Below are 22,005 nucleotides of genomic sequence, written 5' to 3' on the forward strand. Positions count from 1 at the left end.
CATACCAGTTGATCTGCTAAAACAACAGTAATTCTTTTTTTTTTTTTCCTTTTCTGGGGTCTGATGAAAACAACAATAATTCTTAAGAACTCAGTGTCCAAAGATGAAGGAAGATCAAGTGTGCTTAGGAGTTAGGCAACTTGTCATATAAGCACTAAAGACAATGCTGGGTAATTTAGCTTGCCTGGTAAATGAATGCCTACTCTAATATCAAATCTCCTAAGAATAAGGGAGTCAGAATCAGCCAGGAATACACTGGAATTGTCCCTAAAATGGTCCCCAGAGTTAGAGCATTTTTCATATCAACCAGCTGGTACTTGGTCAGCATCAATGGATGGTTTCTGTGAAGAAACACTAGGCAGGGAAGACTAGACTCAATCTCACAGAGGCCACTGCATCCCAACTCAGCAAGCCCCACCCAGCAGGAGTGCTATGGTTTAGATATGATTGATGTGAGCGTATCAACTGTGGAGGAGACAAATGTAGTCCTTGTGAAATCCTTATTGATTCTTGTCAGTTCGCAGAAAACAAGGCCACCCCAGGTACTCTATGCCTTCTCCACACAAGCAGTTCCCTTCCTGCTTCTCCACCATGTTATGACACAGCTCTAAGGGGACTCTCACTGGAGGCCAAACTGGTACAGCTGCCCAATCCTGGACTTGCAGCCTCCAAAACTGTGAGCTCAATAAACCTCTTCTCTTTATAAAGCACTTATTGTCAGGTAGCCTGTTAACAGCAACAAAAGCAATAACTAATACAAGGAATCAGTATTCCTCAACAGATCCCTAACAACAAACCTACAAGATCCTCAGCTGGCTAAAATGGCTCTCTGGGGCCACAGGTTGTTTTTTCCCTAATAACTTGCCTTCTATCAATAACAGCTTAGCAATTTACATGAAATCAAGTTCACTGTCAGATTCCCAAACCAACAATCTATGTGAGGATCCTACTAGTCAGAAGCCTAATACACTTGACTTGCTCACACTGCAGAAAGCAAACACAGATTCTCCTCAGGAGCCTGTGGATCTCGGCCTCTGTTGTTTCACTGGGGGACCATTTGACCAAAGTACCTTTTCAATTCTACTAACATCACATATAAGCAAAAGATTCAAGTTGGACTTCTATAATAACACACAGGGCTTCACACCATACTTCACAGCACAGGAACCATACCTAACGTCATAGTACACCAGTGCCCATGAGGCTCAATCTAGGTAACTCAACTTCTGGCTATGATGCAAACTTCCTAGATCAGTGCACACAAAACAGCTACCACTTGGGGACAATGTTGTGGTACCGCACATTAACCCATAGCTTGCAACAGCAGCATCCTGTATCTTGGAATACCAGTTCAAGTCCACACTGCTCCACTGTTTTTCTCGTTGGTTAGTTTTATTTCTGTCTTGTTTCACACTGATACATTTCGGACCCAACTGTCTGCAAATCAGCCTGGAAAGGCAGCAGTAGATAATGTCTCTTGTGTCACTGACACTGACATTTTAGACCCTGATGAATCCCACATTCCCACTTTCTGCCAGGCCTGAAACTGTACAAGTAACTTGGGGAGTAAACCAATGTATGTGAGATCTTTCTCTGTTGCTAACATCCCGAGCCACACAGTCTTATTTCAAATAAGTAAATAAAATAAAAGACAGTAGGAGGTGGCACTGAGGTGCAGGTACAGTAAATATCAGCCAGCAATAGTGGCATTCCATATGAGCACCAGTTCCTAGTCCCAGATGCTCCACTTCCAATCCAGGTCTGTGCTGTTGCACCTGGGAAATCAATGGAAGATGAGACAAGTACTTGTGCTCCTGCATACACATGGGAGATGGGAAGAAGCTCCTGGCTCCCGGCTTTAACCTGGCCCATTCTGGCTACTGCAGCCTTTTGGGGAGTGGACCAGTGGATGGAAGATTCTCTGCTTCTTTACCACTCTCTATAGCTATACCTTTCAAATATTTTTTTAAAGATTGATTTATTTTTAGTGCAAGGTCAGATATATGGAAAGGAGGAGAGGCAGAGAGAAAGATCTTCTCACTTCCCAAGTGGTCGCAATGGCTGGTGCTGAGCCCATCCGAAATCAGGAGCCTGGAGCTTCTTCCAGGTCTCTCATGTGGGTGCAGGTCCCAAGGCTTTGGGCCGTGCTCAACTGCTTCCCCAGGCCACAAGGAGGGAGCTGGATGGGAAGTGGGGCTGCTGGGACTAGAACCAGTGCCCATATGGGATCAAAATGTATTCAAGGCAAGGACTTTGGCCGCTTGACGACCGTACTGGACCCTCAAATAATTTTTAAAAATCTTGAAAATGACAGTAGCTCAGATGGCTAATGAGCATCGGAAACATGACTAGTTCAAATGCAGTCATGCTGGAAGTGTAAAGTATACACTGGCTGTCAAAGACTTACTGCAAGGAAAACAATGTGAGATATTTCAATCTCACATTAATTACATGCAAAAATAATGTTTTGGATATACTGGGTTAAATATATCAATTATAAATTTTGCTAATTTTTTAATTAATGTGGCTACTAAAATATTTGAGACTTACATATAGGGCTAGCATTCTATTTGGATTAGTCAGCACTGACCTAAACTATTATTTAGTATTTAAAAAAAATATTTACTTATTTAAAAAACAGAATTATAGAGAGAAAAGAAGAGACAGATAGATCTTCCCTCCTGGTTCACTCCACAAATGATGACAATGGCCAGGCCTGGGCCGGGCCAAAGCCAGGAGCTTCACACTGACCTCCCATGAGGATGGTAGGGGCCTAAGAACTTAGGCTATCTGGGCCTGGTGCGATGAACTAGCAGCTAAAGTCCTTGCCTTGAACACGCCGGGATCCCATATGGGCGCCGGTTCCAATCCCGGCAGTTCCACTTCCCATCCAGCTCCCTGCTTGTGGCCTGGGAAAGCAGTTCTGGGGGTGAATTAAGTCTCAGACCTCAGGGATGGCATATATAGAATGGTGTTTTCTAAACTTCTGGTGCATGAAGAGCCACCCATGGACTTTGGAATCACAGCTACCTAAGCATGCAGGAAAAGCTGAAAACTGCTGTGACAGAGCCTCACAGTTTCCACAGAGTGAACCACTGGTTTGGAGGTGAGGGGGACTGAGGGACAATGGCTAAACGATATGTGCTTCTTTGTGGAATGATGAACACATTCTAAAATCGTGGTGATGTCTGCACATCTGTGAATATACTACAAACTACTGAGTTGTACATTTGAAATAGGTGAAAGAAATGTATGTTATGTGATTTACATCTTAATAAATGGAGTTACTACACAAACATCTGGGGGGCAGGGCACTGATACAAAGAAGCTGAGATGATAAAGGAGCACAGAGCGCCCCAAAAGGCTTGTGTGGAGGTTCCAAAGCCCCATCCTATTTGGCACCAAGAGGAGGAGTAGGTATCTGCAGAAGGCAAACGAAGCCAATGCTAGCAAGAAGCTCTGAATTGTGGAGCCAGATCCTGCCACTGAAAGGGACCTCAGGTATTCGGCAATGACTACTGCTCCTTCAAACCCTGGTAAGTGCACTCAATCACTTCCGTTTTCCTTCTAAATCACAAGGCTTTTAAAAAGAGGAAAAACAGCCCTTGGCAAGAAGAAAACATGTTTCCCAACAGAAAAGCAGATCAAGGCTTGCATTCAGGCTGGCCCGGAGGCAGCCCCGGAGGATCCGGAAGGCTTGTCCACCCCAGCTGCCTACAGGAGCCACTAGTCTCCACAGCCAAAGGCTGCCTCAGCTGGGAGCCACCTTCAACCATTATCTTTGTCCATCTTCTTGGGTAACTCCTTTCCAAAGAAGCTGGAGGGCAGAGCCTGGGGAAGTTTTCAAATCTGAGAACTACTGCCAGGTCAACTCAGCACGCAGTATGGCTCCTTAAAACCAGGCAACGCCACTATAACAGATGACAAGCAATCTCAGCACCACATCTCAGCAAATATTCCCCCAAAGACCTAATATCCAGGGAATAGTTATCAATAGCCTCTAGAAATGTCTGTCTCTCACCTGCCCATATTAAGCCAGGAATCCTCCCAGTTTTTAAGCCAATCAGTATAATTAGTATAGAAGATAGGGTTTAAAAGAACTATTGCAGAAGATAAGGCACCTGAAACAGAAAAACAACCTTTAACAGAGGAATAAGGGTTAGAAATAGGAATGGGCTCAGAACATATCACCCCCAAAATATCATTCTTAGATGTATCTTTTTAAAGATTTATTCATTTTTATTGGAAAGGCAGAAAGATCTTCTGTCCATTGGTTCACTCCCCAAGTGGCCACAACAATCAGAGATGAGCCAATCTGAAGCCAGGAGCCAGGAACTTCTGGTGGATCTCCCAAGTGGCTGTAGGGTCCCAAAGCTCTGGACCATCCTCTGTTCCTTTCCCAGACAATAAGCAGGGAGTTGAATGGGAAGCGGAGCAACTGGGACAGGAACCAGTAGCCATACCGGATGCCGGTGCTTGCAGGTAGAGGATTAGCCAGTTGAGTTGTCGCACCAGCCCCTCTTGGGCATATTTTGTGATAGTTATTCTGAAAATCTTTAGACACAGGAATAGCTCTGAAAAGGTGTCCTTATGTAAAAGAAATCCGCATCTGTAAAGTAAATCTTTAGTAAAATTAATAAAGTATCAGTATCAGAAAGTAGGCTGTTCTTCTGCCTAACAAAGCTACCTTCATTCACCAGACCTGTAATTCCTCCACTCACCCTGGCATCGTTTGTGTCGCAGGCACAGCACTCACCAGGAGACCAGGCACCTGTTCCTTTACCCAGCTCAGAACGTTTCAATCATCTCATTCTTCTTCGGGCCTCATTTTGTGAGTCTCCTGCGCATACATATGTAATTAGATATGGCTTTACCTCCTACCAATTTACCTGACATCAAGTTAATTTGCAGCCCAAAGAATATATGTGGGTGCCAGGAAGCCATTTGCCCTCTCCTACAACAGGTTTTAACCAACTGTACCACCAGGGTCACAGCCTCAGAAAACAGCAAAAAGACTTGCAGTAGTTCGTCCTAAGTCCATGTCCAATACTTTCATCACCAAACAAAGGAGGAGGCATAGGCCAAATACAACTCAGTGCGCTTCCCCAGGACCCAGTGGTCCCTCCTACTGTCAAAGGATACCAGAGGTAACCATGTATGCAGAAACATAACCCGGGCTTGTTGTGCTCAGGTCCAACTTGTTTGAGGATTAAAGAGTTGAAAAAGGATGAAAAGTTACTTAGAGATCTCCAGCCTTTGCCTGCTGGGCCCCACCCACCTTGAAACCCTTGGGGGAGGTTTTTTGGAACTTTGAGTTTGCATCCCCTACATTCTGTGGCTCCAGGACAGGGGGTGACATATGCAGATGGGAGGACATTAGGGAACCTCATCTTACTTCAAAGCAATTCTTTCCTTACTAGGAAACAACGGGCAAAGGAGTTACACTCAGTAAGAAAATATGCACTGGAAAGCTCAACAGGCTTCGGAAAACAGGTTTTTAGTTCCATTAATTTAAACTTCTTGAATTACACCACTTCTTTTTTTTTAAGATTTATCTATTATTTTTATTGAAAAGGCAGATATACAGAGAGAAGGTGAGACAGAGAGGAAGATTTTCCATCCAATGATTCACTCCCCAAGCGGCTGGAGCTGAGCCGATCCAAAGTTAGGAGCCAGGAGCTTCTTCCAGGTCTCCCACGCGGGTGCAGGGTCCCAAGGCTTTGGGCCGTCATTGACTGCTTTCCCAGGCCACAGGCAGGGAGTTGGATGGGAAGTGGAGCTGCCGGGATTAGAACCAGCACGCATATGGGATTAAAGTGCATTTGAGGCGAGGACCTTAGCAGCTAGGCTATTGCACCGGGTCCACTTCTTGAATTCAACTCCTATTTACTGAGTACTCAACCCAATGTAGCTGATCCCAGCATAACGCAACTGGCAAACATCCCAGTATAGTTCAATTAGCATACAGTGCACACCTACTGTGTGCAAGAACTCTGAAGAGGAGCAGGACAATGATGCAACAACTCCGCACCAAGGGGCACTGAGGGAGACACCTGTAACTTGGATCCATGCCTTGTCCTCAACTCCTGGTCTAACACAGAAGATGCATGCAGCTACTAATGGGCATCAGCTGGACACTTACTGGGCATTAGGCTTTGCCTTCCAGACAATAAAGCCTCATCCTCTATTTCCCAGTGTTGATTTGAGGCTCGTTGTAATGATGAGAAAACTGGAGCTCAGATGTCAAACAAGTTTCCTGACATGGGCACTTGGACAGTGAAGACTGTCCAAGTACCCATGTCCTTGACTTCACTTCAAGAAGGAATTCAGGACTGAACTGGAGAATAGTGAAGGCCGAGTATCAAGAACTTCACTGAGAAAGAAGATATTCACTCCACATAGTGGGGCTTGCTTGGATGGGAATGGCCCTGTCTTTGAATTGTGCTTAATACTATATGAGCTGTTTAATGAAATGGGAAGTATATTCTATTCATGGAAAGGTACATTCTAATGAAGAGGAGAAATATTTCCCGGAATCTAGCTATCACACTTTTTCACTCCTTTACATGGTCTCCAGTTTCCGGTCAAGGTGGCTGGTAGGTATGCAATTTCACATGCTAACAAGTTAGAATGAGCACATACGGAGCTGTAGGTCAGTTTAGAACGGCCTTGAGCCCTTAAACTGATATAAGCCTGGTTCTGTTTATCTTCAGACCAAGAGGAACCAAATTTTATCCTTTAAGTCAGCAATTGGGACTCTGGTCTCCGCTAAGGGCCATTTGGAGCTTAAAAGTTAATGCAACACAGGCAGAATAAAGAGTACTTTGCTAAAGACACTACAAAGACAGGGGGAGGTTCATTAGTTTTGCCCAAGAGCCTAAAGGAGGGGAAAGGGAAAAGAGGGGACAAAGACAATTCAGGTGGAGCGGAACACAGAACCCCTGTGGCAATGACGCAGTCTGACCTGAGAGTTGCGATCCAGCTAACCTATTCGCTGGTTATAGATATTTAAGCAGTTCAAAACAAGCATTCATTCTCCACTTGGAACATCACAGATATAAAACAAGCAGTTTGCAAAGAACAGCACACTCAGTAATTTCCATCCCAGAAGTAACTAAGGGAAATAAAGTATAAGTGGTGGGTAATAGGGAGTAAACTACATGTATGTAGGGGAAGAACCTGTTTTTAGAGGAAGCAGCCTCATCCACGAAAGCGCCCAGGACATTCACTCCATTCTGACACCGTAAACAAGCCAACATGTGCTGCAGCCTAGAGAGCTCAGGCTCTGCGGTCTCTTGCAGCCCTCACAGCATTCAGTAAAATCTTAGAAACGACAGTGACTCTCCAAACTCCAGCGTAACTCCTTGGGTAATGGAATATTATCAGTATCAACAGACTACAATAAAACTCCAGGAGTCAGGGTTTTTAAGTACCTGAGCCTCCCTAGCCCTCAAAAGAGCAAATCTTATCACAGCAGCCTTAAATACGGAAAAGTTCAATACTTTAAACCTTCACACACGTTCTTCCCGATTTCCCATTTCAAAAGGAAACAGTTTTATGCTGCCATTAGTAGAATCTGTCAAGTAATTCTACAATACAGTTCCCAAACAGAATTCAGTTAAGAATTTCCCTTCAAAGTCCTTTAAGCAAATTTAAATCCCAGATAAACTAAAACTCCATCATACAGCCTCCCTCCTTTCACCAATTCAGCAAAACATCTAAATATCCTATTATTTAAACTCTCAACCAAACACAATAGAAAGCTCCCCTTTCTCATGGTTTAGTGTACAGTTTTTCTGCTGCGTGGGTTCTGGGTTCTTCCCCAGCGGATGAAGACTGAGTATTTCAAATAAAACAGATGAAAACATAAATACACACTTAATAAATAGGCACACATATCATTAACATAAAGTATTTATGAAATTCTGCACGAACTGGTGCCCACATGGGATGCCAGTGCCACAGGCGGCAGCCTACCCTGCAGCACCATTGCACCACCCATATAAAACATGCATATATGCATTAAAGTTCTACTTATTGTTAAAGATTTATTGATTTTTTAAAGATTCATGTATTTTTATATAAAGATTTACATATTTTTTATATTATTACATTTATTTTTATTTTATATGTGTATATATTGAAATAGTTTTATTTTTTTTGTAAGACACAAAGCTCAGGCCCGGCGAGGAAGCTCAGTGACTAATGTCCTTGCCTTGACTGTGACAGGACACCATAAGGACACCAGTTCATGTCCTGGCCGGCCCGCTTCCCTTCCAACTCCCTGCTAGCAGCTTGGGAAGCAGCAGAGGACAGCCCAAAGCCTGGGACCCTGCACCCACGTGGGAGACCCAGAGGGGACTCCGGGCTTCTGGCTTCAGATTGGTTCAGCTCCAGCCACTGCAGCCACTTTGGGAGTGAACCAGAGGATGGAAGATCTTCCTTTCTCCTCCTTTCTGTATATCTCACTTTCCAATAAAAAAAAATGAATAAATCTTAGAAAACAAAAGAGAGAGAAACATGTTCCATCCATAAATATGTTTTTTAAAAAAACATTTTGGGGCCGGCACCATGATTCCACAACCTAATTCTCCACCTGCGAGTGTGAGCATCTCATATGGGTGCTGGTTTGTGTCCCAGCTGCTCCACTTCCCATCCAGCTCCCTGCTTGTGGCCTGGGAAAGCAGTGGAGGACGGCCCAAAGCCTTGGGACCCTGCACCCACATGGGAGACAGAAGAAGCTCCTGGCTCCTGGCTTCGGATGGGTTCAGCTCCAGCTGTCGCGGCCACTTGGGGGAGTGAACCAGAGGGTGGAGGATCTTTGTGTCTCTCCTCTATGTAAATCTGCCTTTCAAGTTAGTATATATTTTAAAATACCTTTCCTGAGATTTATTTCCATTTGTTGGTGGACTTTTAAATGATTTACTTATTTTTGAAAGGAGAGATAAAACTCTTCCACCGGCTGGTTCACCCCCAAAATGGCCACAAGCCGGAGCTGAGCCAGAAGCTTGAACCGGGTCTCCCACGTGGGTGGGTGTGGGGGGCGAGGCCGGAGTCCCAAGGATCCCGACCATGCTTTTGTGCTTTCCCAGGCCACAAGTAAGGCGCTGGAGGGGAAGCAGAACTGCAGGGATTAGAACCGGCGCTCATATGGGATCCCGGTGTGTGTCAGGTGAGGATTAGGCACTTGACAGGCCCACACGGTAGTTTACTTTCTTAAAAAGACTCTTAAGCGGCTGCCTGAGACCGGGTGATGTCTACCTCAGGCTGTTGCGGCCAAGTGAGAAGTGAGCGGGACATAGATCCCAGTGGCTCTGTCTTCTGCGTTTCAAATTAAGAAATCTTAAGACACACACAAAAACTATTCTTTAGTGTGTCACAAGTAATGCATTGCCTATTTAAGATTTCTGTGCTTTGGGGGGCAGGGTACACGTTAAGGCTGCAGTAAAAAAAAATGTTTAAAAATAGTACACATTAGCTTAAAATAAGGGTTAACCGCCTCCAGGATAAAATCGGTTTTCACGTTGTTCACGCCCCCACACTATCTGCAACCACTTTGTCAAAAATCAGAACCCTCAGACACCCGCTTATTGCACCGAATTTGATATTTATGTCACGTACATGTATTGAAATACTGCACCATACCTCATTAAACGTCGGAGTATGACACATTAACCAGTTTAAAAAAAAAAATACAAAACAAACACCCAATTCTGTAGAATGTGCTCACAATTTATGCCATGGCCTCGCGGGATTTCTGGGCAGCCAGTTCTAGGGCCAGCCAGTTCTACCTGGCAGCAGCCTCAGGGCTGAGAGTCTTGCACTGCGCGGCCACGTGAGAGGACCGCGGCCGGACCCGACACCTGGCATCGTGGGCGATCCCGAGCGGAGCGCGCCTCGGCAGAGGGGACAGCGGCTCGGCGAAACGTGCCGCCAGCGGCTGCGGCTTCGCTTCCCCTCCCACTCTCGCGCCGCTCCCGGGACGACAAGAAGGGCGAAGCTGGGCCACCTTGGCGTCGCGCTGCGGTTGCCTCGCGTTCCCGTTTCCCGAGCTGTGCGGCAGCGGCGCGCAGGCTGGGGCGACCCCCTGCCGCCGGCTCGGTGCGTCCCAGCTGCCCACACGCGTCGGCGCTAGCCGCACAGGCGCCCCCAGCCCTGCACTCACCCGTAAGGCGCCTGGCGCGGGCCTCGACACCTTCATCGCACTCCCGCCACCCACCCTAAGCCACCCGCAAGGGCACTCACTGAGGCCAGCCCCAGGAGGGGACCGTGCGACGGGAGCAGAAAGCTGAGCAACCCTCCGACCCCGCGTGCACTCGACCGCAGCCAGGGCAAGGGCGTTCATCCCAGCTCAGCGCCCCGCCCCCGCTGCCAACCTGCGGGGCACCGCTCGCCCCGCCTCCCGACGGGCTCCCTAGCCGCACGCGCCCGGAGAACTCCTCGGGCCCTACCAGACAGCCGCTGGCCGGGTGACGAGCTTCGCACCGAGCCTGGTTCGGCCAACCTTCCCAGGGTCAAGGTGCCCCGCGCAGTCACCTCAGCTCGGGCACCGGCCCCACCGCCGCCACCGCGCTCCATCAGGCTGCGCCGGCCGCACAGGCGCACTGCCCGGCCCTCCGCGCCGCACGGGACCCGCGCGCCTGTGTGCGCAAGCGCCCTCACACGGTGCGCGCGGGTCTCACACCGGACCACCGCAACGCACCGGACCCTCGCGCACCCGCATGCGCACTGTTTCTCACACAACGCGCCTGCACGTGCGCAGTGCGCAGACGTGTCGCGCGCACTACAGTATGTGCTGTAGCCCGCGCAGGGCGCGCGCACACAGCCGACCATATACAGTCCATATGTACACATCGGTACAGCCAGTTCATGTATTTACACGCACTATTGCACACACAAATGCGCACACAACTGTACATTTTCGTTCTCAACCAAGAGGTTAAAACTGAGACGTGTGCACACATTTTCGGGAGAGAGTGGTGTGCGGGGCTAAGAAAGTTCTAGAATTATATCAATGCCTCTGGTGTGATGGTAAGGATGACAAATCCTCACCCGGCAAGCACGCCGGTTCTAATCCCGGCAGCTCCACTTCCCATCCAGCTCCCTGCTTGTGGCCTGGGAAAGCAGTCAAGGACGGCCCAAAGCTTTGGGACCCTGCACCCGCGTGGGAGACCTGCAGGAAGTTCCTGGCTCCTGGCTTCGGATGGGCTCAGCACCGGCCGTTGTGGCCACTTGGAGAGTGAGTCAATGGACAGAGGATCTCCTTCTCTGTCTCTCCTCTCTGTATATCTGACTTTGCAACAAAAAATAAATAAATCTTTCTTAAAAAGAAATTTATAAATTGGTCAGTATTAAATAATGGACCAAATAAATTAACATCAGTTAACACGGATTGCTTAAACATGAGCATGTCCTGAGGAAAAAAATGTACTTGCACACGATGAGACGGCTGTGACATCAGTGTGCAATAACTGCACTTCGAAAAGCACAAAACTGTGAAAAACCTGACACGGCAGTTTCGATTTGCAGACCTTTGCTATCTGGCCTTGAAGTCTTAAAAACTGCTTTTGGATTCAATGTTTTGACAGGCTGTTCTGGTGAAAACATGAGAAAAATTTGGATTCAGATGAATCTCTTTGAAAAAGGAGTGGTTAACGTAGCAAGTCCCAAGTTTTCAAGCCTGGGTATTTTCTTTGACATATTTGAGTTATTTTCAGTGGTGTATTTATTACTGTAGAGATCTTTATATGTGTCCCAAATAGATAGGTGTTCAGGTAATCTTGCCAAGTAGCACTTTCTAATTTTGTAGCACTGTGGAATATAACACTGACTGCACCAATGCCTCATATTTGCATTAATACTATAATTAGAAGAGACTAGCTTGGCCCCTAAGCAAGGATATGAAAACTGGTAGTTCTGGGCCCGGTGGCGTGGCCTAGCGGCTAAAGTCCTCGCTTTGAAAGCCCCAGGATCCCATGTGGGCGCCGGTTCTAATCCCGGCAGCTCCACTTCCCACCCAGCTCCCTGCTTGTGGCCTGGGAAAGCAGTTGAGGACGGCCCAGGGATTTGGGACTCTGCACCTGCGTGGGAGACCCGGAAGAGGTTCTGGGTTCCCGGCTTCGGATCGGCGCGCACCGGCCCGTTGCGGCTCACTTGGGGAGTGAATCATCGGACGGAGGATCTTCCTCTCTGTCTCTCCTCCTCTGTGTATATCTGGCTGTAATAAAATGAATAAATCTTTAAAAAAAAAAAAAAGAAAGCTGGTAGTTCTAAAAAAAAATGCTCAACTGTGAACTGAAAGAGCTATGACTTTAGAAGCATTGACAATTCATTCTGCAACACTGAAAACTTGCATTCACTAATAAAATCACTGGTTTCTTCATCTTTACTACAGATATATCAAGGTACAAGTTTCCTAAAACTCAAATTTTATTGCCAGAAACAAATATTCATACTTTAGAGTGATAGGTTCATTTCATTCATTTTGGCAAATTCAAGTTTGAATAGCCAGTGTCAGCTGCTCTTTCAAGTAAAAAATGAGATTCCATGAAGTATCCAGTTTGGTTTGCAAGTCAAATCATCAATGTTCTTCGTGGAAAAACTTTCGTATTTAAGCATGCAGTGTAAGTACTTTATCTAGGCTCTTTCACCTTATCACAGAAAATATTGGCACGCAAACTGCTCTTTGTGGTCATCTGAGGAGTGAGCCAGACTGTCTCCTTATTCTCTGTCTCTCTTTCTAAATAAATAAGTATTTTAACAAAGAAAAAAGGTATGTGTACACAGAAATTGAGTTACAAGAATGAAATCCTTACATCTACAAAAACATGGATGCAAATGGAGATCATTATGCTAAGTGAAATAAACCAAATCCAAAAGCACAAACACCTCATGCTTTCTGTTAGTTTTTGGTAGTTAATATACAGAAATAGTATAAAAATTATGTGGGTGTCATATCATTTGTTATATAGTTATGAGGAATATTGCTTAAAAGAATGATACTGTATAAATGACAATATATCTGTCTTTATTACATTAAAAGAAGAAATAGGGAGAACAGTGAGCAATATGTTATATTTAAGTTGGGGGGTTGGTTGTGAGTGTGAGCAGATAACAAAGCCACATGTATTTGTACAGACACTCTGTACACAGTATTTCAATAAAATGTTCTACAAAAGAAGCTCTGGCTAAGGGGGAACAGGAGGAGAGCAACTGGGACAGAGCTCTTGGGGTCCACAGGCACCATCTGCTCTTCCGGTAGAAGACGCCGGGTTCAACCTGTGAGGTAGAGCAGTGTCAGGTCAAAGCCAGGCCCGAGCCAGTACGTCCACACATCCCTCCCAGACAACCTGGACTGTAACAGGGGTGTGATATGTGCAATACTCACATCATACATTCTGGAACTGCTTACATAAGTACTGGATCACTACTGAAATAAAGAGACACAAGAAAGAACTTCAGACATAGACCTCAGGAATCCTGGACCTGTGCTCCAGGGAGGAGGAGAGGTATCACCTAGTCCTGCCACCTGCCAACTCTAAACCCCTATTCAAACAGCCCTGGGACAGATCCAACCACCCATCATCTGAACTACATGTGGGAAGATAATCTAAAAAGGAACAAAATGTGGAAGCTGTCTCAAACATTGAGTCATCAGAACCACCCAGAACATGTTAAAAAAAATAACAATCACAGAAGAAAGTACACAAGCCACAGCAAGTGCACCTCTCGGGCAAAACATCTGCAGGAGCTCTGACTGTCCTAGAGAAGACCTCTGGGGCTTTGGTGACGTGCATGTGCAGCGCAGACATTGCATTTTGCTTGCACACACACTTAACTGTAAATGCACACGAGGTTCCAGGGCAGACATGCCTGGTTCTCTTCCCCACAGGAACCAAGACTTTATGACTCTGCCCAGACTTGCAATCCACCTCCTCTCCAAGCTCTGGCACCTGCAAAGCGACTGCCTGGTCTGTCCCAGACCCACCCCCAGGAGGGGTTTGTCATACCTACTTCATCTCTAAGGTCTTCCACCTCTTCTTACAGCAAAACACACTGCCACAATGAATACGACAAAGAGAAAGAGAGAGAGAGAGAGAGAGAGAGAGAGAGAGAAAATGAATTTATTATGGCTTCCTCTGACCCTATCCAGGACCACCCTCCCTAGGCCGGCACTTATATTTAGCACCTCCCACAGCTTAGTGGACATGTTGTATTGGAATTTCAGTAAATGGGAATTCTTTCCTTCCATGGGGTATGGGATCGTACATATAGGATAAGGTAAAGCTTGACCCAGACATGGATTCCACCATCCATTTTGGGCCTGCATTTTTAGGAACAAGAGACAGCATTACCCGAAGACAGCCCTCTGATTCAGGTGTCAATTCTGGCAGTTCTGGTATCTGTCGATGAACACATGGTTCCTGGTCACCTGAAACAGAACACAAAATCCAACATCCTCACCTGAGATGAGATGGAAAGGACTATGTGGATTCTAATGTGAGCAGCTTCACCCTCTCCTCATAAGGTGTCTTGGCTCAGCCCAGAGATTGCAAGCCTCTCCCTGGGCGTGCCTTCCTTGTCCCACGGAGACACACGTGCTGTGATTCCTGACTCCTAGGACTGTGAATAGGGGTTGTATGCTAGCAGAGTCACAGTTACACCAAGGAGTCATACACATATACAAGAAACAACAGGGAAGGCTCTGCTCCACTGCTGCTGATGGAGCCTGGGCACTGCCAGGACCCCCCAATCTCATAATCTGTACTGTTAGAATGATCTGACCTAAGGCAGTGCCGATAACATCTGTTTCCTCTGAGTGAGCTGCCTGGGTAGGCAGCGAATCCTGGGAGCAAGACTAAGCCCCCCAAAGTGACAGAGCCAGAGACCTCCCTCCTTCACTCCTCCCTTCCACTCAAAGCAAACTCCTGGACTTACCAGAGATCACAGGGCCTCTGGCTGCGACACTTCCCTGGCTTGAGGGCAAAGGCTGGAAGTTTGATGCAACTTGTGGGTCTTGGATGTCAGAGTCCCCACTGCTGAGTCCTCCATGATGAACGTACTCGTGAGCTGAAAGCTAAAAAAAAAACCTTTTCTTGTGTTCAACTATCAACTAAGTGTGTGGGGGCTGAGGGTTTGTAATAAGGAGGACTAAAGGAGGCTCGTGCCAAGGGATCTTTCTCCCTCATTCAGCCCTCAGTCAGGCTTGAAGGAGGCCAAGAAAACCAGATATTGACGCTTTCCAGCTGCATCCAAAAGGGCTCACTTACTCCACGCTGGAAAGGGTCGGCTGGAACCCTGCCTTCCATCCCATCTACCACCTGGAGTCGAGGCAGGAACTGTGCAAGTGCCAAGAAGAGTGCTTATCAAACCCCAAGTGACCTCTACACTTTGTTCCAATCAAGTACCCCATCTTGACACCCTAATGACTGAGGGCTCCAAAATTATAACTGAGTAAGTGCTAGATATAGCAGGGGTGGTGCGGCATGTGCTGGGGAGGGAAGAAATCTGGAAAGGAGGACAGACAAAGCTAGGGTGAGAGGAGCAAGAGGAAGGCGTACTTACATCGGTCCTTGGGTCTGCATCTCTATTTGAGTCCAAGGCTCCTCTAGTCACCGGCTGGGTCTGCCTCTTGGCCCCAGGTTTCTTCTGAGGGGAGCCCTGCTTGGACTGTTTGGGTTCCCGCAGAAGTGAGGAGGATGTGCCAGGCTTCCCAAGCAGTGAAATCCCAGTCACAGGAGGGGCGGTGGCTGGATCCATGAGAGCTTGTCTCTGCTTCTGAGGTGCAAGGGTTGTCCCGAAGACAGCTTCAGGGGCATTCCCTAGACATTCCTTCCCTAGGGATAACTGTCTCCTAGGAACCGCCTGAGGAAGGACTTCTGTACCTCCCGTACCACCAGCACCCCTGGGGGTACTAGGCTTGCCCCTAACCTTCCCAGAGAGCCAAATCTTAAGTTTCTTCAGGGAAGAGGGCCCTGACTCTCCCAGGACCTGCCCCTCAATGGCACTATCACGACCCCAAAGGGCAGAGGTCGAGAAAGGGCTTGAAACATGAGGGCAATCCTCACTGCCCGGGGAAATAGAGTAAGTAGGGCTTTCTGTGGGTTGTGCAAGGTCAAGGTCGCTGCCCTTGGCCTGCCTACCTCGTTTCAGATTAGTGCTTGCCCTCCCTGTCTGCGTGCCCCTGAGCTCATCATAGGACTCCGGGTCAGAAGGCAGCCCCATGAGGCCTTCCCCACAGGCTCGCAGGACATCGGTTCTGCTGCTCACCTGAGGCCTTGCACTTCTGTAGCTGAGGCCTCCTTCCCTGGGGAGACTCTCGAGCCACGGGACCGCAGAAGCCTCCAGCAACCTCTCATAACCCCAGCCCATCGCGCCTCTGCAGCTGGGGCCCGGCTCATCAGGCAGCCAAATGGCGGGCTCTGCCGCAGCACGGCTTCTTGGGCTCGGGGATCTGCGAATAGCTCTGTAACCCCGGCGACTCTGTGGCTGCACTAGGGCCGCATGCGCCTCAAGAAAAACGGACAGCGACCCCAAAGGGCCCTCCCTCTCAGGGACAGCAATACTAGGCCAACCTTCACAGGCGTTAAAGCCCGTCGCCCCTGCCTGTATCATGGCCGGCTCTGGCTCTGGCCCGGATTCCGACTTCAGTGGCCACTGGAGGGCCTGCGGGGCTGAGCGCCTCGCCTCCCTGCCGCTCCTCGCCTGGTCTTGGCCCTGGCCTTTACCCTCACTGAATCCTAATAGCCTGGAATCCAACGCTAGCTCCGGCTCCCAGCTGGCTCCAGGGCCGTCAGAGCCGGCCTGGCCCTTCCTCTTGGAACCCGTGCCCGTGTGGTGACCAACACTCGATTTTTTTCTGGGGGAGCTCATGACGCAGGTCTGGGCAGACCAGCTGAGGGGAAATGGTCGACCTGGTCACGATCTTTCCTAGGGCAGAGCTGGGAGGAGTGAGCCAGGAACGGAGAGGCAAAACCGTTATCCCAGGCGTTGCTGGGAATCTTCTGGAAGGACGCGGGGCCTTCCTCTCTTCAAATCGCCTGCAGGGCGCCACTGCATTCTCATTGGTCAATTCCCAGCCAATCTGCGTGCTCGCTCTTGGGCCGCCCCTCCAGGCCCCAGCCAATAGGAACAAAGGTTCTCGTGTTTCTAGGGAAGAAGCTGTCTGACATAGTTGTTGATATACAGTTCAGTCATGAAGACCTATTAGGCACAGGTTATCCCTGCCCCCTACTCATCTAACCAGTATGCCTCTCTATATATCTATTTATCGGTTATTTGGTATGAAGGTTGCCTTTTCTCAGAGTCTATGCTAATCTTGATTTTGTTAAAAATAATTTTTGAAAAAAGCATTGGCTCAGTACAATGCATCTGCTTACTGTTCAGTACATCGGCTTAATGCTAAACTATGCTAGTGATAAACATCCTGAAAATCAGTACCTGGGAAATTACTCAAAATCTGAATGTAGGCTTTTTACTATGTTGGTATTGCTTTTGCAACGTGGTAAAATCAGAGCTTCTTTAACGTAACCATTGGAAATCTGACAATGTGGGGGAAAGCTTTCTCTGTTTGAGCAAGAGATTGTATCATTCTCAGACTTTTCTGAAAAAGCATGTGTTTGTGAATATACTGCCCAGTGAGCTGGAGGAAGCAAGGGAGCAAATTTCTTACTATGTAGGAGTCAGACACACTGTATTCACACTGGATGAGCCTGGAACTCAGTGCAGGTTGTCAGAAACTATGAGGGGAAGTTGGGAAATGGTTTTTGCTTTTGACCTCAAAGTTCAGGTTGAGCTCACCTCCCTTTCCTCCCATGCGTTCTCATTGTGCATTTTCTCCAGTGCTGAAGCCAGCATACTTGTTTTCTGGCTTGACCCTGTGTCTTGTGGCTGCCAGGGTCGCATGGCACTACCCTTGCAAGTTCCCTGGTGTATCATTGGCAGGACCACAGTGTGGTTGACATCTTGAAGTTGCACGGAGTTGAAGACCCAATGACAACCACTGAGGGTGAGGAGCACAGCCCTGGTAGACCCACACCAATGACCAAGCCCTCTCATAATACCTGAGATCACCACTGTCTTACTTTCACTAAAGAAGTAGCAACTGCTCTTTTCCAAAATATAAAAACAGACTACATGAATCATATATGTGCATATTTGCACATATATGCATTATGTGCAAATAATACATATGCATAAGTGCAGAAAATGTAAACCTGGAACTGGGGAGTAATAATAAGGTGTTGAAGCTAGCCGACAATTATGCAGGCCAGGAGACACAACCTTGGACCTTCAGAAGTCCCATAGTGCCTGTGTCGTGGAAGAAAATCACATACAAAAGGCTACCAATGGTGATGCCATTTAGGACAGCCTGGAAAGAAAAACTATATGGGTATTAATGGGTGACAGAACTGGATAACTACCAAGGCGTTCTTTAGAAATATTATTTGCATGCTTATGTAATTGAATACAATGCCTAATTGTTCTTGTGTCAGTTTTAATCAGTTCTATTTCTTAAGAAATTGATTACCCTTGTCTGAATTTTTTACCACATTGGCTAAAAGGTCCCATAATAAAGTCCTGGTATAGCAAAGTTCACTTTGGAGAATTCCATACCTTTAGAACAGCTGCAGAGCAAGTGCAACAAACCCCCATCCTTCCTTGTATCACACTTGTTATAGTTTGCTCCTGTTTGCTTCTACTCTCCCGCCTCCCTACCCTTTCTTTTTCTCTTTGTTAGTATGTGTGTGTATGGGTGGATGTTGTTATTATGGTAAAGGAATTTTGTTTGTAAATTGATGTGCTAATTGTGCTTAATATGAGATACAATGTCACATTTAGAACTCCAATACAGTGTGTAATGACCAGGGCAGTAAGTGTACCCGTAACTGTAAGTTTAGCACTCCTTTGAGTCAGAAACATTAAAAATCCTCTGCGCTAGCTGTTTTGAAATATATGACTAATTGCTGTCCACCATAGTCATTCAACTGTACTATAAAATATTCAAAGATAGTTGTCCAAGCCAGCTGAACTCTTTTACTATTCTCTTGCACAATGATTTGGACATGGTTGAGTATGGCCTTCCACATTCATGGGCTGCAAGCTTTGTCCCCATGTGGAGATATTAAAATCTTAAAGAAGTGAGGCCTCGTGGGAGCCAGTGTTCCTACCCACCCTCATGAGATAATGAATCCTATGGCCAGTGTTGTGGCTTGGCATGTGAAGTTGCCACCATAAGGTTGCAGGTTAATGTCCTGGCTGCTCTGCTTCCAGCACAACTCCAAGCTAATGGCCTAGGGAGAGAAGCACAAGGTGGTGTGAGAGATCCATATAAATCTGATGCTTTCTAGTCTCAGCCAGGCTTAACACTGGCGATGGCAACCATCTGGGGAGTGAACTGGGGGATGGAAGATATCTCTCTCTCCACATTCACTCCCCTCTCCAAAATTGGCTTTTAAAATAAATGAAGAAATAAATCTTTTAGATTAAGAAGAACTGCAGATCTCAGCCAGTGTGTTGAGGTTCACATTGAAGTTCCACAAGAACTGGAAGATTTTTGTTGGAGAATCAGCTTTATATTTTTTCATGGATGCACTTGCACTTATGTTAGCATATTTTATTAATATAATGTAGTTCACACAATTCTAAGTATATAATGAGGTGTTCCTTCCTCCCCTTTTCTTTTTTTTTTTTTTTTTTGAGTTTAAACTTGGCGAGGCAATAACATTGTTAATTTTCTTTATACTCAAAGACTTAATGCTGCAGTAAATTAAACATAAATCACAAATTAAAAAAAATCACAATTCAACAGAAATGAAGGCAAAGACAAGCATCAAATCCCAAGGTGTCAGTTCCACTTGTATAAATTAGATTGTGTTGTGCTCTTCATTATGTACCATAAATCTGATGCAACACTGCAAGAGCATCATCCACCATGCCTTGAAACCCAAGAACATCTTTCTGTTCAACACTGGAGGGCAGTGTGACCACCCCAGCAACATCTTTCTTAAAATATCTGACTTTGTCACTTTTTTTTTATTTTATTTTTATTACAAAGTCAGATATACTGAGAGGAGGAGAGATAGAGAGGAAGTGGAGCTGCCGGGATTAGAACCAGCGGCCATATGGGATCAAGGCGAGGACCTTAGCCACTAGGCCAGACAGAAGACAGAACAGGACAATCATTCATCTCAGCTATATGTTGGCAGTGAAATATGGGGCGAATGGAGACTTTATGATGGACCATATTAATCAGTGGACGACCTCATTGAGCAAAACTGGCAGCGATTCATAACTGGAGAACTATTAACACCACTTGAGCACATATCTCAGAGCATGCCCCACATCCGGGACTTGGGGTGGGCGGGAAACCAGGTGGGGTTTCTCCCTCAATATCCCCCTTTACCTCAGATACATGATGGAAACAATATGGACATAATAGTATTACCCACTTTCCTATCCCCCTGAACCTTTTTTTTTCTTTTCTTTTTTTTTTCTTCTTTTTCCTTTAACTGTAATTAACTATGTAAAGATTGTCAACAACAATACAATAAAATAGATTAAAAAAAATATCTGACTTTGGGTTAGTGCACTACTTCCTGAGCTACATGATGGTGGCCATGCTCTGCAGCTCCCTTATGTGCGTGGTTCCAGCGGCCCCAGTGCTACAGTGGAAAGGCAGATCGCGTCATGGTTTATTAGGGCCTGATGGGAAAGACACCCAGGCCAGAACCCCCCCAGGACTTCCACCTGTTCAACAATAATGAGACACTGATTCCCAGCAATCCCTGTGAGACCTCAGCCTGCCCTCAGGTACTGCTCCTGGCACTGGTGCAGTGCCACCGTAGAAAAGAAATGGAGTCTGATGAGTTTTTCTACTCCCCTCTCTTCAATGCCAGCACCTCAGTCATGCAGTCGCCACCCATGCCTACACCAAATCTCACAGTGTGGCAGCAGTTCCCCTTTCATATGGCTTCCCCATCTTTCCTGGTGGAGCTGCCCCAGTTGCAAAAGACAGCTCCCTGGCTGCAGCTGCCAGCTTCCTACATGGCTCTTCAGATTGCTGCAGCAGCAACAAAGGCTCCATGTGACAGGGTCAGCATCATCACTGTACCTGCCCAGTTTCCAGGTGGCCAATTTCTCAGTTTCCTGGTACCAAAGTGGCTGGTGCCAATCCCCTGCTGGACAGCAGGCTGTGCAGCAAGAGCTCACTGGTGGCCTCTTCTAGCCTGCACTGCCATAGCCCACTGCCCACTCTTCATCCCTCCCCTATGCAACAGCACTCCCAGCCTCTCGGACTGGGTCTGGCTCATTCTCCAGCAGTAGATACAGTGCCACTACCCCCATCCTATTTCCTGTTCAGGTGAACAGCTACCAGCAAATTGAACAGAACCTGTAGTCATCCACCCAGCACCAGGAACCCAGGTACTCTCCCAGGTCACTCTTTCAGTCAGGCAGCACCTTCCCCTGGGGTTTGCCCTGGGCAAGGCCTTGCAGGAAACATGCACTGATGGAGCTCTCCCGGCCAGGAAGTTGTCCCTCACTGAGAGCTGGCAATACCCACCATCTCCACATGTCCAAATCATCCCCACGTGACTGGGCCGCAGGAGGACCAACTCTACACAAGCAGCTGGGATGCGGACAGCCAGGTTCCTGCATCTAGATACTAAGCAGGAGTCCTTGCCTCACTGCACTGGACCTACTGCTCTGCCCCCTACACAGTACCTGCAGTGTGTCTGACCCACATGTCATCAGCCAAAAGTTGCCCAAGCCGTCCAAACACCCACGGAGACTGATTATCAGCCCCTCCCCTGGCAAGCCATCCCACAGAATATAGTCCCGCTGGCCCCTGGGGCTCACCAAAGCTGTCCAACGTCCTGCAGCCGAGCCCCTGGCCACCCATCCAGGGCTCACTCCACTACCAAGGCCATGCCTTCCTGCATCTTCCCCAGGTTCTCAAGCTCCCTGCAATTTCTGATCCTCCTGGTCCAACAGGGCGTAGTGATA

At 47.2% G+C, this 22,005-nt stretch overlaps 2 protein-coding genes and 1 long non-coding RNA gene across 3 annotated transcripts in view; all 3 read right to left on the minus strand.

Moving 5' to 3' along the window:
* The window catches only part of MAP7D2 (MAP7 domain containing 2), a 95,616-nt gene extending 84,975 nt beyond the window's left edge, over positions 1-10,641 (minus strand). The window contains exon 1 of the mRNA XM_058658567.1: positions 10,452-10,641. Coding sequence (XP_058514550.1) covers positions 10,452-10,578 — 127 coding nt within the window. The 5' untranslated portion in view covers positions 10,579-10,641. The remainder of the gene's footprint in view (positions 1-10,451) is intronic.
* A 2,458-nt stretch (positions 10,642-13,099) lies between these two features.
* On the minus strand, positions 13,100-14,037 carry LOC131478607 (uncharacterized). Its single transcript, XR_009244577.1, has 3 exons — positions 14,010-14,037; positions 13,388-13,429; positions 13,100-13,278 (listed from the first exon to the last, which is right to left on the minus strand). It is a non-coding gene; the product is annotated as an uncharacterized LOC131478607 (long non-coding RNA).
* Positions 14,038-14,380: 343 nt separating this feature from the next.
* Positions 14,381-16,872, minus strand: LOC131478538 (uncharacterized protein CXorf49 homolog). Its single transcript, XM_058658716.1, has 2 exons — positions 15,565-16,872; positions 14,381-14,431 (listed from the first exon to the last, which is right to left on the minus strand). Exons 1-2 carry the CDS (start codon positions 16,870-16,872, stop codon positions 14,381-14,383), a joined length of 1,359 nt encoding a protein of 452 aa, XP_058514699.1.
* Positions 16,873-22,005: the final 5,133 nt, after the last annotated feature.

This window comes from Ochotona princeps, chromosome X (assembly GCF_030435755.1).
Source record: "Ochotona princeps isolate mOchPri1 chromosome X, mOchPri1.hap1, whole genome shotgun sequence".
Classification (NCBI taxonomy): domain Eukaryota; kingdom Metazoa; phylum Chordata; class Mammalia; order Lagomorpha; family Ochotonidae; genus Ochotona; species Ochotona princeps.